Consider the following 15336-nt stretch of genomic DNA (forward strand, 5'->3'; position numbering starts at 1 on the left):
GGCGCCCTCCCCCAATATATTTTAACACCAATATTTAATCCTTATTAATAGCATGTTTGATGCTATTTATAGGCCAATAATAACCAGCCATTACATCCCAACCATATATTTTTATTTTTAAATAGCATTTATAGGGCTGCCTCCTCACTCTTATTTAGGCATTTGATTTTAAGGGTAAACTTTTTTGAGATTTTAATATTTCATTTCAACTGTAAAAATAATTTTTCCAATGTAGAGACTTCATTTTTAAACTCACACTTGCCACTATTCTTAAGTAAAAAATTCAAAGATTCTGGTATTGAATCTTCTAACTCTCTGACAAGGTAGAACTCAAAGAACAAGACTCTGGAAGGCTAGAGAGAAGTTGCTAAGGGAGACGAAGGCTGTCTCTCATAAATAAGAAATTTTTGCTGAGTCACAGCTGTCCTTCTGCATTTTCAGAAAAAAATAATGCAAATTAGTGGAGCCATGTAGTCGTGAGGTCTCTGTGCCTCACAGAGCTGACTTCTGGGAAGGGGTGGTGCATTTTCAACATGGGGCTGGGAGGGGTGGTAGAGCATGTTAGCGCCATGAGCATTGTTGATTGAATATGGCAGTTATTAGGCTCTGCAGTTGCATATTCTAACGGTTGTCCTGGGGGGGAAATGTCTAAGCAGAGTTGCAGAAGCCAACTCTAGGACATGCAGTAGTCCCTCTTCCTTGTTACTCTGTGCTTTAAAAATTAAATAAAGTCAAGCGTACCATGAACATTTCCTTTCTCCTTTTCAGTTTCCTGAAGCAAAAAACAACACAGAAATTAAGGGGTTTGGAAAAAATTCCGCTGTCTTACATTAATTACAGAACTAAATATCACAAAATTATGACCTTTCTTCCCTTAATAATGTGTAACAGTGGGAATATTTAGGTCATAAAACAATTTGGGGAGAATGGTATTCTGTGCAAAGGACATCTACTACGTTCTGAGAGCATCATTCATTTCCAGGTTTGGGGCACATATTTTGTCAAAAAACTAGAGCCAAACCTACCTCTCCCAGGCAGTTTTGGAGAAAGAGAGGGAGTACAGGGAGAAGAGTGAGTTCCCAGAGTTAGGAATTTTGTCCACTGATGGCAGCCAGGCAAGTAGATCCCTGGAAAAAAACAGTACAGACCCCTTCCCAGCTACAGCTGTCTTATCCTCCTACTCCATCCTGCCCTTGGCTCCACACCTCTTTTTAGAGTTCCTGCAAGGATGTGGTTGGAGGGGAGGAAATTGCAGAGAAGCGAGTGGAAAAGAGCTCTTCAACACTCAGCATGAGGTGTGGGTAAGAAATCTCCTTGGGTTGACCTTACCCATTTTCTAGTCTTCTTACTTTCACTTGTTAGCTAAGTGACCTCAGAAAAGTACCCCCTTGTCCTCATCTGAAAAGTCAAAGGTTGGGATTAGAGCTAGATGATCTTCGAATGCCTTTTAACACCTGACAACTGGGGCTCTCTTCTGTAATTCTTTGGGACAGCTTGAACTTTCTTCATCCAAGACAATGCAAAGCAGCTTGTGCTTTTCATAAGGATCTGTTTTAAAAGATCCAGGTACTTTCCTTTTAAAACAACTTACTTTTCTAACTCCTAGGTTTCTTTATTTTTTATTATTTTTAAAAGATTTTATTTATTTGACAGAGAGAGATCACAAGTAGGCAGAGAGGCAGGCAGAGAGAGAGGAAGAGAAGCAGGCTCCCCGCAGAGCAGAGAGCCCGACGCGGGACTCGATCCCAGGACCCTGAGATCATGACCCGAGCCAAAGGCAGCGGCTTAACCCACTGAGCCACCCATGCGCCCCCATAGGTTTCTTTAAAAACAAGTTTGGGGACTGATTGGTCATAATAATGTGCTTCTAGGAATATCCGATGGTAGGAAGGTCATTGATTGTTCAAATGCACTCTTGCTTTCTCCTTAAGGACTGCATATTGGCCAGAGTATGACTCCATATATTTTTCCTCCCTTCCTTCCCTCCTTCCTTTCTTTTTAAGAGTCTCATGCTCTTCCGACTGAGCTAGCCGGGCAACTCCTTTCTTTTTAATAGGCTTTAATCCACTTTCTTTTTCTTTTCTTCTCTTTTTTTTAAGGTTTATTTATTAGAGAGAGAGAGAGAGATCACAAGCAAGGGGAAGGGATAGAGGTACAAACAGATTCCCCGCCGAGTAGGGAGCCCGATGCAGGGTTCAGTCCCAGGGTCCTGGAATCCTGACCTGAGCCGAAGGCAGATGCTTAACTGACTGAGCCACCCATGCACCCACCTTATTTTTCCTGTATAAAACTGTGGTGGCCACAGTGGGAGCCAGGGTCCTCTGCACAGACTCTGGTGTGGTTCTCTACAAGATGGTATGTGAATTCCTGATAGGGAGACTTGGTGCATACAGTCTCTTTCCAGAGGTCAGGGGTGAGATACCTGTAGGTCTTAGAAATGGCATAAAAATGACCTCAGCCAAGTTGCCCAGGGCGGGCATGCAGCCCCTGGCCAGGGTGTAGCAGTTGTTACTACTGGCCATTGTCGGAAGCTTCTAGGTCACAGGGGCTGAGGCAACCCCTCTGGGGGCAGGGATAAGGTCCACGAGCACAGAGCCATAGCAGCAGGTCACCTTGTATGGGACAGCATGGGCCTTGCCAACCTTGTTCCCCCCATGTGTGGGACAGTGTTGACCTTGTTCCCCCAGCCTCACTGCATGGGGGTGATGGATGGCCCCACGGATGGCAGTGGGGTTCTCTACCTCCTCAGAGAACTTAACACCCCGAGGTATCTATTGTGATCTTCAATGGCAACAAATGCCTTGAACCCAGTCCGCTGGCCCACACAAGGCTGCTTCCGCACAGGCATCATCTTCAAAAGGGATCCTCTCAGGAAAAAAGTCAGTGTTCTCAGATTCCTTGATGAGTAAGAAGAAGAGGTAGATCTCCTCTAAGAACTTGATCTTCATGTCCTTGGCTCGGTGGTCCAGCTCAGTGACAGTGATCCTTTCCTTGTCCTCAGTCTTGACTTTGCCAGCTCTGTAGCCCTGGCCTCATTACCCCACACCCACCCCTGCAACACCATGTATCCATTTGGTGTTTTCTCTGCGAGGAAGCTACTTTCCTTTCTTTAAGCCTGATCTCAGCTAGCTCACTCTTCATCAGGACTGAGGATGGAGCTGTAAGCTTCTCTTTCAAGACAGGAGAGTGAGCCTATGTGCATTACCTCCCTGCTAAGACTCCCCTGGAATAAAAATAAACAGGTATGGAGAAAAGTGTGTGAGGGGAAAGGATAGAAGCCAATCGAGTGGAGATTTAAAAAAAAAAAAAATGTCTGAAAGATAAAAAGTGAAAGGGGAGGATTATGGTCGGATTAGGCAGAAAGTACCACAGGCTAGAATATACAAGGTAAAACGGCAATTAGAAACTTGAGAAAAAGCAAATTCTGAACAATGAAGTCACAGGCCACACATGACGCAAACTACATCTAGGCATGAATATAAGCAGTTAGCAGAGTGTAAGAAAAGGCAATCCATTTGACCTTGATGCTAGAAATAGCCTAATTTGAGAGACCAAGGGGTTATAACACTGGGTTCGTGGAAAATGTCATCCTAGTATATTAATGTTGAACAATGTTCCCATTGATCATAAAATATATACAGCATATTGGCTTATTTCCATTATTTTATATTTTAATAAATTTTATCTTTTAAAACAGTTTTAGATTTACAGAAGGATATAAAGCTAGCAGAGAGTTCCCCTATTATTATCATCTTAAAGATTTTTTTTATTGATTTATTTGACAGAGATCACAAGTAGGCAGAGAAGCAGGCAGAGAGAGAGGGGGAAACAGCAGAGAGCCCGACACAGGGCTTGATTCCAGGACCTCAAGATCATGAGCTGAGCCGAAGACAGAGGTTCAACTCCCTGAACCACCCAGGCGTCCCTATTATTGGCATCTTATGCAAGGATTATCCATTTGTTCTAATTAACAAATGAATATTGATACATTGTCATTTACTAAAGTTCATGTTTTATCAGATTTCTTTAGTTTTTTCCCCAGTGTCTTCTATTCCTATTGCATTTAGTCATCCTGTCTCTTCAGGCTCTATTTGGCTATAATAGTTTTTCCGGCTCTCCTTGTTTCTGATGACCTTGATAGGCTGAGGAGTACTGGTCAGGTATTCTGTAGAATGTCCCTCATTTGGAATTTGTCTAATGTTTCCCTTATGATTAGATTGGGGTTGTGGGTTTTGCAGGGAACACCACAAAGGTCAGTCATTTTTGTCACATCAAACCATGACTTATTGACTTAGCACTCTTATTGACCTTGATAGCCTGACTGTGGCTGTGTTTGCCAGGTATTTCCAGTGTAAAGTTACCTGCTCCCCATTCACACTGTACTCTTTGGAAGAAAGTATATAGGCTTTTAACGTCTTTTTTTCCCCCAAAAGATTTTATTTATTTATCTGACAGAGAGAGAGAGAGAGAGCACAAGCAGGAGGAGCAGCAGGCCTCCCCACTGAGCAAGGAACCCAATGCTAGGCTCAGTCCCAGGACCCTCAGATCATGACCTGAGCTGAAGACAGACACTTAATTGACTGAGCCACCAAGGCACCCCTAGGCTTTTAACGTCTAAAGTCAATCTGTAGACAAAGTAAAAAAGAATATTTTGTGGTTGCAGTACAGAAGGTAAATATTAACAGTTTTGCTGGTGGTAAAGTGGTACTGACAACAATGAGAAGCAGAGGAGAAGTGGAGCCATGAGAAGGGGCACAATACCTTCCATTCATAGAAGAGGAAACGCACAGATACCCTATTAAAAGAGATAGAAATTTGAGTCCTCATTTGAAAACATGAAAATTTAGTTTTAATAGAGGAAATAAAAAGCTATTATTTCTATTGAAATTTGGAAGAGAAGGATAGTGTGAGATACATGCTTATTTTCAAACCGTGGAATCAATTGATATTCACTAAAGTTGGTAATGTAAGAGAGGTAATAGTACAGTGGAAGGAAACGCCACATGATCTTACCCCAGATGACACCAGAGTTTTCACCTGTAGAGGGGACTGGAGCTAAGCAAGGAGAAGAGGAAAGGCTGTTGCTTTTCATTGGAAGTTCTTTTATACTGTTACATTTGTTACCCTGTGCACAAATCGTTTGCTTTAAAACCAGAGATGATGTTTAAGGGGATGCTGGGACTTGTACTAGATCTCCTAGTATGACCCCTTTTGCTAACCCACCTTCGGTCATCCAAACCAAGCAGTCGTTCACAGAAACCACGCTACCATGGTTTTGTTGTGGCGGGAACCTTACTTCTGAGAAAGTAAAAGGGTAATCTTCTTAGGTCTTTGATTTGTAGGAGAGGCATTACCTTAAAAAAAAAAAAACAGCAACAACAACAGCAAAACAAAACAAAAAACCTCCTTTTGTTTCCCTTGAAATAAAGAATAGGAAGATTTCAGTTGCAAAAAGAGAAATTGGCTTTAAGATGCATCAACTGTCTCTGGTTGAAAAGTATTGGCAGTCAGTGGAAATCCTCTGTTTCCTGTGTTTAGCATTTATACAACCTGTTTCAGTTTAAAAGCCCTTTACTGTCATTAGTTAATTACCTCCCAAGGGCTGCAGGGTAGTTATAGGGAATACTGGAACCAAGCCAGCTTTTAGAGCTCTTGGATGTACAAGTGTCTGTACCAGCCCAATTCAGATGTAGTTTTTACACCATTTCCTACACATGGATCGATTGGTTAATGTGTGGCTATTCAATCTCTAAAGTTTCATCTCTAAACTTGACATCTTCTCAATAAGTACAAGTTACGGAAACAGAAGAGAACTTATTCCAATAGCATCTCTTGTAAGTATCTTGAAAATCAACAGTGGTAATGGTTTTAGGTTTATCATTTAATAAGATTCTCCAAAGTGAAGCCCAAGTACTGGCACTTATTAAAAGTGCCCTGGATGATTCTAGAGTAGAGCCAGGCTTGAGACCACTGACTTAAATGGCCAATCAAAGTGCCTTCCCTTATCCCCAACAATAATTTTATCTATAAGGAAAATGAAATACAATATTTGGCTAAGGAGAACTAATTGAAATAGATGTTACATCTTGTATTATATCAAATACATATTTTACATTATAAAAGTGCTAAAGGGGAACCCAGGTGACTCAGTTGGTAAGTGTTCGACTCTTGGTTTTGGCTCAGGTTGTGATCTCAGGGTTATGAGATCAAACCACGCATTGCGCACTATGCTCAGTGCAGAGTCTGTTTAGAATCTCTCTCCCTCTCTCTCTGCCCCTCCCCCTCCCCCTCAATAAATAAATAAATAAATAAATGATTTTTTTAAAAAGTACTAAAGAAATTTGGAGAACATAGAAGAGTAAGTATGTAAAAATTGAACACAGAAAGAATCACTGTTCATGTTTTACATTTTTTCTTTCTGTTTTATCTCTATGCTTTGTCTTTTAAAAAATTATTGGCATTGCTGGGGCACCTGGGTGGCTCAGTGGGTTAAGCCTCTGCCTTTGGCTTGGGCTGTGATCTTTGGGTCCTGGGATCAAGCCCCACGTCAGGCTCTCTGTTTGGTGGGGAACCTGCCCCCCCCCCCGCCTACTTGTGATCTCTGTCAAATAAATAAATAAATAAAATCTTAAAAAATTTATTGGCATTGCTGTTATCAGATTCCATAAAAATTTTTGCATCTTCTTTTTCAAGTTTGCCATTATAATAAGCATTTTCCACTGTTCTGTGCCTTAAAAGATCATCTCTAAAAACAAAATCTACTGAAATGAGGCAAACAGGGGGATTTATAACCACAATTGACCCAAAATAGAAATTCAGGTACTTTCAAAGAGGCTCCCAGGCATATTCTCTACCCCATGTCCCTTTAGAACACTTCAGACCCCCCAGGAACTAGATAGACACGTGCTCCATTTCTGTTGTCAAACCTTGACTATATTTGGTGTGTGGTGCCCTCTACTGGGTGTCCTGGGACTGTGCCCTTTTTCTGCTGATAAACTGTTGGCTAAGGAAGGGGTTAGATTGTATGGGTACATGGCTGAATTTCTTTTGTTTTTATTTTTTATTTATATTTGTTTCCCTAATACAGAATTGAAGTTATTTAAATACAGGATTTGACTGCGGATCTGTTTTCTTCTTATTCATCCAACAACATTTTAAAGTCTACCATGTGCCAGGTATGGTGCTAGCACAAAGATGAGATCTTCACCTTCAGGTGGCTCATAATCTAGTGGGAGAGTCACAGTCAGGTGGGATAACCTACTTACTGAGTCCTGGACAGTCCTATGGGAGAACCTGACTCCGTGTAGATCCTGGCTCTCCTTTCTCCTCAATGAAGCACACAGCTTTCGGAGAGACACATGTTGCAGACCCAGGATGAAAGGGGGCACCTTCCTAGCAGGGCAGATCCACCAAATCAATTCTGGCAATCAGTGGAGTTGACAGATGACACAGACAGCTTGCTTTACATTTACTTAGAAGATTAAAATTTATGGTGTGCTAAACACATTAAGAAGATAAAATGAGTGGCAATAACTCAGATATTTAATTGAGCCCCTAGAAGGGAATAAACCTAATTTTCATAGAAATGTATATTTTATATAATACACACCTAAGGAAGAAAGGTAACACTTATATTTTGAAGTTTTTTTTTTTGTAAGATTTTATTTATTTATTTGACAGACAGAGATCACAAGCAGACAGAGAGGCAGGTAGAGAGAGAGGAGGAAGCAGGCTCCCCGCTGAGCAGAGAGCCCGATGTGGGGCTCTATCCCAGGACCCTGGGATCATAACCTGAGCTGAAGGCAAAGGCTTTAACCCACTGAGCCACCCAGGTGCCCCTGTATTTTACTTTTAATGGAGGGAAAGAGAGAGGTGGGGAAAGTAGAAGGAGAGGGAAAGAATCTTAAGCAGGCTCTTTGTCCAGAGTGGAGCCCAACATGGGGCTTGATCTCATGACCCTGAGATCATGATCTCAGCTGAAATCAAGAGTGGGTCCCTTAACCGATTGAGCCACCAGTCACCCCAAACTGCTACATTTTTTTTTTTTAAGATTTTATTCATTTTATTTGACAGAGATCACAAGTAGGCAGAGAGGCAGGCAGAGAGAGAGGAGGAAGCAGGCTCCCCGCTGAGCAGAGAGCCCGATGCGGGGCTCGACCCCAGGACCCTGAGATCATGACCTGAGCCGAAGACAGCGGCTTAACCCACTGAGCCACCCAGGCGCCCCCAAACTGCTACATTTTGAAAGCAATTTTGCTTTTGGAATTTTACTTTGCTTTTGTGGGGAAGAAAATGCATATGAAGCTAACTGAGTTCTTCTAATCTGAGGAAGGCCTAAAGCACAGGACAAAGTGGGGAATCTCTAAAGCAGTCATGATCCCTTCTTTGCTGTATACTCTCTTTGATTGTGTTAGGTACTGTTACGCAAGATGATCTGTAGATTGGCAAAATCTCTCTTCTTTTTTACCTGAGCACCTTGATGATGACATTGGGTGTACAAGGTTGGCTCCATACGACAACAGACCTAAGCATGACTGTATAATATTTGTCAGGAATATAGAGACAACAATTGCTCATTGCACAGTCTTGGACAAGTAACTTAATTTTTCTCTTTAACTTCCCTCATTTGGAAAGGATATAATTTAGCTTTTTGTAAGGAGGAGAACTAAGGCATGTAAAAGCTTCTATCAAAATATTTGGCACATAATAGCTGCTCAGCAGAGCATGATTGAGATGCATGTGTGGGCTCTGGAGCCAGGCTGCTTGCGTTTGAATCTTGGCTCTACTCTCTGTTTCAGTGGTGTGACCTTGGGCAAGTAACTTTACCTTTCTGGGTCTCAGTTTCCTTATCAGTAAAGTGGGTGACAGTACTATCTACATTTTTTTTTTTTTTAAAGATTTTATTTATTTATTTGACAGAGAGAAATCACAAGTAGATGGAGAGGCAGGCAGAGAGAGAGAGAGAGGGAAGCAGGATCCCTGCTGAGCAGAGAGCCCGATGCGGGACTCGATCCCAGGACCCCGAGATCATGACCTGAGCCGAAGACAGCGGCTTAACCCACTGAGCCACCCAGGCGCCCCACTATCTACATTTTGGGTAGATAAAATGAGTTAACACATGTAAAGTGCTTTGAAACATTTATTTATATATAGGGTTTAATAAAAGCTAATTATTATTTTAATTGCTATTCCTTTGAGCTTCGAGAGACACCTGCATCTTTTCTAAGTTGTGTATTAAAATCAGAGACATCATCTTGTCCTATGTATAAAACACAACCATTCAGTGCTATCCACACCAGTTTTTAGCAGCTTTCTATTGCCATGGGCTCTGTAACCAGCTCTCCTTTGATAAGTCCCACAGTAGGAATTACTTTGTTTACTTAAGTTTGGCTGCTTTACTTTAAGATGGTCATTTTCAGTTCTTGACCTCCCTGAGTATTTATGAATTCCCTAAAGAACATGGGGAGGAAGAAAGAGTTATTTGGAGCAAATCAGGAAAGCATCGTGATATTAGGACTCCCCTTTGTCACCCCATAGTCACTTACTCTCCAAAATCATAAAATCATAGGATGCTGTGATTTTTTTTTTTTTTCAGATGAAGCTCTGGGCATTTAATTTCAGTCTCATTAGGGCTTTTCTTCAGTGGTGATTTTGTTGTCTCTCCTTAACACACAGTGCCAATGTGCTACCTATAGGTCACCTAAAAATGGTACAAAGGAGGGTCTCCGAAGAATCTGAATAAAGAGTTAGACAAGGTTATAACTAACTCACTACAAGAATCCAACTATGCTAATCGCTATTAAGGTGACATGGAGGGAAGGGGTTTAAAAAGAGGTCCCGTGACTATTGAACCTTGAAGAATGGCAGATGAGGAGAGGGACCGCAATAGAAATGGAGAGAACAAGGTGAGCAGGGGCTTGTGAAAATGCATGGCTTGTCTGGAGAGCAGCAGATGGTTCCGTGTTGCTGGAGCAGAAGGTGTGTGGGTGGGGGCTTAGGAGAGGAGGAACAGAGGCCCCTGTTTCCTCAGGGGGTCCATTTACCCAGTTCTCCGGTTCTAGGGAAGGAGGTGGTGGGGCTTCTCTGACAGCTCCCTCAGGATCAGGTCTTAGGGGTAGCTCCCCATCGCCTCCTTCTCTCTGCAGGCTTCTCTTGACCTCACACCACATATCCTTTTAACCGCTGCACTTAAAACAAAACAAAACAAAACAAAACAAAACATAGTCTCTTCTCTTTTCCAATAGGCTTTGCTGGTCTGGTGTTGACTAACCTGCCACCTATTGTGAAATGAATGGAAGATGTAAGGGCCTAAGACTTCGTGCAAAACACTGGCCCCTCAGGATAAAAATCTAAGCCTAAGCAAGTGGGAACAAGCCCAGGAGCCTGGATAGTTTCTGGGGAATAAGAAAGAGATAACAACGAAGGAAGAAAATGATGTTTGGCACATGGTTGGTGCTCAATCAATATTTGTTCGATGCAGAAATTAAGGGATGACTTGATGGACTGTCAGGTATTGCAAGGTGTCTCAGGTCTTGTGGCATAACTCAGGTATTGCCACCTCTGTCAGAAACTTCCTATTTGGGAAAGAAGAAGGGTGGGGAGAAGATATCTGTGTATTCTGGCTCTCCAAGCATTTGTTCTGAGGCCAGATTTCTTCTGGAGTGAGGAGTTCCTTGACCAGCAGTTTCCTCTTTCAGAAAAGAAAGAAGTGTATGTGTGTGTGTGTGTGTGTGCATGCGCGCATGCAAGCACATACAAATAATACACAAATACAAACGGTGACCCAATTACTTATTCCTTACATTCACGACAAGACCTGAATACCACAGGTTAGAAACCATCCCTTTGCCATGATGTCAAAAAAAAAAAAAAAAAAAAAAAAAAAGTAAAAAACGTCAAGAGTGCTCACTTGGACTTGATAAACATATGTGCTCAGCACTTAGGATACAAAGATGACTTGGTTCTAAGCTCAAAGGGCTTTTAATGTGGATAGACATAAAGCCAAACAGAGTATTTAATGCAAGGGAGATAGTGTTCTATCAGCGCTTAGCCCAGGGCCTTGCTACTGCGAGTATGGTTGGACCAGCAGCAGCAGCAGCAGCATCTCCTGGGAAACCTGTGAGAAATGCAGACTCTTTGGCTCCAACCCAGACTGACTGAATGTGAATCTGAGTTTTAATGAGATTGCTAGGTGAGTCATTTAAGTACTGGCCTAGTGTGTGGGGATGGGATGTGGGAGCATTTCTTAGAGGAAGTAAATCCTGAGCTATGTTTTGAGAATGAGTAGGATTCACTGGGTGGTATAACAAGCAGCTAGAAAAGCGTAAGTAAAAGTTTAGGGGCATGAAGAAGCGTAGGGATGTTTGGGGACTAAAATTGCTCACCAAAAAGGAGACAGTACGGGAGAGGAGGAGGGAGAAATGGAGGAAGATGGCCGCTTAGGCAGTGGCCAGATCCTGTTGCACGTGCTCTAGGTTTCAGAGCTTGGCCTTGGCCTAATCCATAATAAAGACCCATGATGATGACATATTCAGATTTGTGTTTAGAACACTGCAGCCCTGAGAAGCCTGAGAAGGTCAAGGCCAATGGGCAGAAAAATGATTTAGGAAGCTACAGCAATAGTGTGGGAGGGAGAGAATCAGAGTTGTGCAGGTACTGTAGGTAGTGCTGTGGGAATGGAGAGAAGGGAACACGTTTAAGAAATTTTAAGAGGTAATAAGCAGATGAAAGACTTCAGTGTGGATGGGGGAGGGAGGATGGGAGAAGCCTGTGTCTTGATGAGATGAATCGTGCATGCTTCCGGCTAGGATTAGTGGGTGGTTGCTCAGGACACCACTAAAAGAGATGAAAGAATAGAGGAGGATGAACAGGTTTGAGAAGGAAAATTATGAGTTCAGTTTTCAACATGTTCAGCTCAGGTGAATAGAAAACATGTATAGGAGGGAGAAAAAAAAAAAAAAAGAAGAGAATAAGGGTGGAGAACTGTGTGAATCAATTGGGGTGGAGAAGGAAAGTGGTGAGGAAGAAACAATGCCCTGTGAAGATTTGGGGCTATAGTAATGCACATAATGTATCTGCAATTTTGTTTTCCAGTCCTATTTCCACAGGCTGCTGTTATGGAACTTGGTTCCAGCAACTGATTGGACCCTAAAGAAGAGAAAATGGTTTTGATTCATGGTTTCCCATCTTGTGATCAACCCATTGTTGACACTATTTGCTCTACTACAAAAGGAAAAAAAAAAAAAAAAAAAAAAAAGGAAAGAAAGAAAGAAAGAAAAGAAAAGAAAGGGGTGCCAGGGTGGTTGGGTCGTTCGGTATCCGCCTGGGATAGAGCCCACATCCGACTCCATCTTCAATGGAAGATCTGCTTCTCCCTCTCTCACTCCCCGGCTTGTGTTCCCCCTCCAGCTGCCTCTCTGTCAAAAAAAATAAATAAAATCTTAAAAAAAAAAAAAAGAAAAAAAAAAAGAAAAGAAAAAAGGAAAGAAAGAAAAAAAATTAACCTGGAGTTAAGCTGCTGCAGAATCAGAACGAACATTTTTTTTTTTCCATATTGCCCTGTGGGGTGAATAATTTTGCCCACTTCCCCAACACTACTTCCAAAGTGGCAGTAACACGATATCAATATGTGTGAGGGTTTGTGCATGGTCATTCTTCAAGCTCTTGGCGACTTCTGTCACAAATCTTCCCTGTCATTGAAATTTTACAGCCCCTTTTTATTTTGCACCTTAAAATTCAGAAACTGGTAATAACTTGTCTTGGATCATTCCCGTAATTATTTCCTATTCAGCAATCTGTTCTCCTCGGCTCACACAGTTGTCAAAACGGTCCGGGACTTATGCCTCTCCACAGCAAAAAGCCCGTTAAGTACTTGAACATTTTCCGCACAGTCGTCACCAGCCAATAAAAAGCAAAAGGTCGGCACGTGGTGTATTAGTTTGGGCAGGAGGAAGGTATTCCGATCCAATCCTTTCGCTCTTGCCAGGATCAAACATGGCGGGCCGCCGCCAGAATTTCCCGAACACCCAGTTCGCTTTCCCGTGACCCCAGTCAGTCTTCCGCGCTCCTCTTCCCACCTTCCTTCCTCCTCCGACGCTCGGAGAGGGTCAGCACCCTGGAGCGTGACAGCCGACCTGCTTCCCGCCCCCACCCGAGAGCCCGCCCACCAGCCCGCGCCAACCAATCGCAGGCCGCGCTGCTGCCGCTGGCAGCGCCGGCCGGCCCCGCCCCTCCGCCTCACTGTGGCCTGCGGCTCCCGGGCCGGTAGCGCCGCTTTCGGTCGCGCGGACTGGTGGTGTGGAACCGCGGGTCCCGGGTGTTCGCCGCCTGCCACAGTTCTGCCCAGCGCCGCCGAGCCGGTGAGCCCCGAGCCTCCGCCATGGACTTCGAGGACGGTAAGCAGAGCTTCTGGCTGGTCGCCACGGCGGGCGGGAGGCGGGGTGGCCGCCCCGGGGGTCTGTTTACGGTCTCAAGATGGCCGTGTGGGCTTTGTTCTGCGGGCCCGGAGGCCGCCCGCCCGCCGCGGGCCCAGTGCCCGGAATCGGCCTGTGTGGGGACCCGCGCGCCCTGTCGCGCCGGCCCGGCGCCCACTGCCGCCGGAGACCTGGGAGTTCCGTGCCGGCCTCGGTGCGGGGAAGGGCGCGCCCAAAGCGCCACGGCCTCCGGAGTGGGGCCCAGACTCGCGCCCCGGACTGGCCCCGGCCGTGGTGCGTGGAAATTGCCCCGGCGCCTCCAGTTCCTCGGTGTCGGGCAGAGAGGAGAGTGGGGCCTCCCCCGCCTCGTCTCGCGTCCGCCCCACGGGGCGGCGACCCAGCTCGTCCGTTTCGTAAATCCTCTACCCGGTGGCTTCTTAGCAATTTTCAGAGGCCCGATCACAGTGAGGTTTCTTGGTTTCGTTTAAGCTGAGTTTAAAGGGCGTCTGTAAGTGACAAGTACAGGTAGATATCTGTACAGCATGGAAATAAGCTGTTCCCCGTTGGCAAGCTAGGATGTTTATCCACCAGAATTGCCTGGTCGTTAATCCCTAATCTGAAATACTTCTGTGAACCAAAGCATTTTTCTTCTGGATTGTGTATGGCTGGGACTTAAGTTAGTCAGAATTCTGGCCCAGCATCCCATGCCCTTCAAATTCAGTTCTGTGCCCAGCCGCCTGGGTTAGACTTCCCGTTTAAATCAACTGTACTTCAGCAATGCCTTTCAGTCGTCTCTCACGCTGGTTCTGTAAACCATTTTCACGGGCTCACAAAGTAAAATGAATTTGGTCTTCACCTTGTCTTCGGAACTTGCCTAACTTTTATAGGAATCGGCGTCAGAATGCGTCCCTCATGACAGCATTAGGGAAGGGGAAGAAGGGTTTGAATGGTTAAACTGGACCTAATCCTGAGTAGCCAGACGTTTCTAATAAAACAGATCGACTAACTAGTTGTAAGTCACATACCCAGCCAAAACCCAATCTTCTTTAACATTGTAGTTAGTGTGATCCCAGCATGTGAGTCTGACTAGATGATCTTTTGATCTTTGATTTGATTTCATGCCACAAAGAATTAAAGCGGCCAAATCTAAGTATGTGAAAGGATACTAGAATAACCCTTTTCTGAATCCTTTTAAATTACTTTCAAATAGGAAGTTCAGCTCTTAAGAGTAGCACACTGATGTTTTTGTTTGTTTTGGTTAAACGGTGATTTTGATATAGATACCTTTAAACTATGAATATTTGAGTGCCAAAGCTAGGAATGAAACTTGAAAAAAAAATACATGATTGTGTTTTCATGCCAAGGTTTAATGACACCCAAGGTACAGCAGCAGCCCCTAGTTGGGGGGAGGGAACAATGGGAGTGGTGTCTCCCCGCCCCCACCCCCACCCCACCCCCACCCCCGCTGGAGAATCCATTTTCTGTAGAGAATTGAAAAACAATAAAACTTAGTATGTTTGCTTTTATTGTCACCATGTGCCTACAATTCCAAACAGTGTCAGTAATAAAATTATAAACAGTGTCAGTGAGAAAATACTCCCCCTCTCTCTTGCTTCCTCTTCGCCTATCCTGCTATATTTGGGAGTGGAATTTGACTAACAGTATATCTGAATCTAATCCTATGTAGTGTAGCTAGATTCTGTTGTATCCGAGTGATTACTATATTAATTTCCTTTCTTTTAGTATTTATGGTAAAATTAATTAAAGAATTTAATGATTATCAAGTCAGTTTTGACAGAAATTGCCAATATGGTTTTTGGTGATGCCACATCCTGGATAGATAGGCACAGATGTACATATGTGCATATGCATTCTGCAGTAAGATCTTGAAAACCTTAGAGAGCAAATAGGTAAAAGAACTATA

At 43.6% G+C, this 15336-nt stretch overlaps 1 protein-coding gene and 1 long non-coding RNA gene across 3 annotated transcripts in view; both read left to right on the top strand.

The window, feature by feature from the left end:
• Nucleotides 1-1230: 1230 nt before the first annotated feature.
• LOC309842138 lies at nucleotides 1231-12498 on the top strand. Its single transcript, XR_014299519.1, has 3 exons — nucleotides 1231-1301; nucleotides 10245-10448; nucleotides 12094-12498. It is a non-coding gene; the product is annotated as an uncharacterized lncRNA (long non-coding RNA).
• Nucleotides 12499-12970: 472 nt separating this feature from the next.
• The window catches only part of ZNF326 (zinc finger protein 326), a 45455-nt gene continuing 43089 nt past the window's right edge, over nucleotides 12971-15336 (top strand). Inside the window, exon 1 of one of the 2 annotated variants that reach the window (XR_014300040.1) lies at nucleotides 12971-13394. Coding sequence is in view for 1 of the 2 variants with exons in the window: in XM_082688627.1 (XP_082544753.1) it covers nucleotides 13379-13394 (16 nt within the window). In the remaining variant the exon portion in view is untranslated. The remainder of the gene's footprint in view (nucleotides 13395-15336) is intronic. The other variant, XM_082688627.1, reaches the window with a different exon arrangement.

Source organism: Mustela nivalis, assembly GCF_964662115.1.
Source record: "Mustela nivalis genome assembly, chromosome: 10".
Lineage (NCBI taxonomy): Eukaryota > Metazoa > Chordata > Mammalia > Carnivora > Mustelidae > Mustela > Mustela nivalis.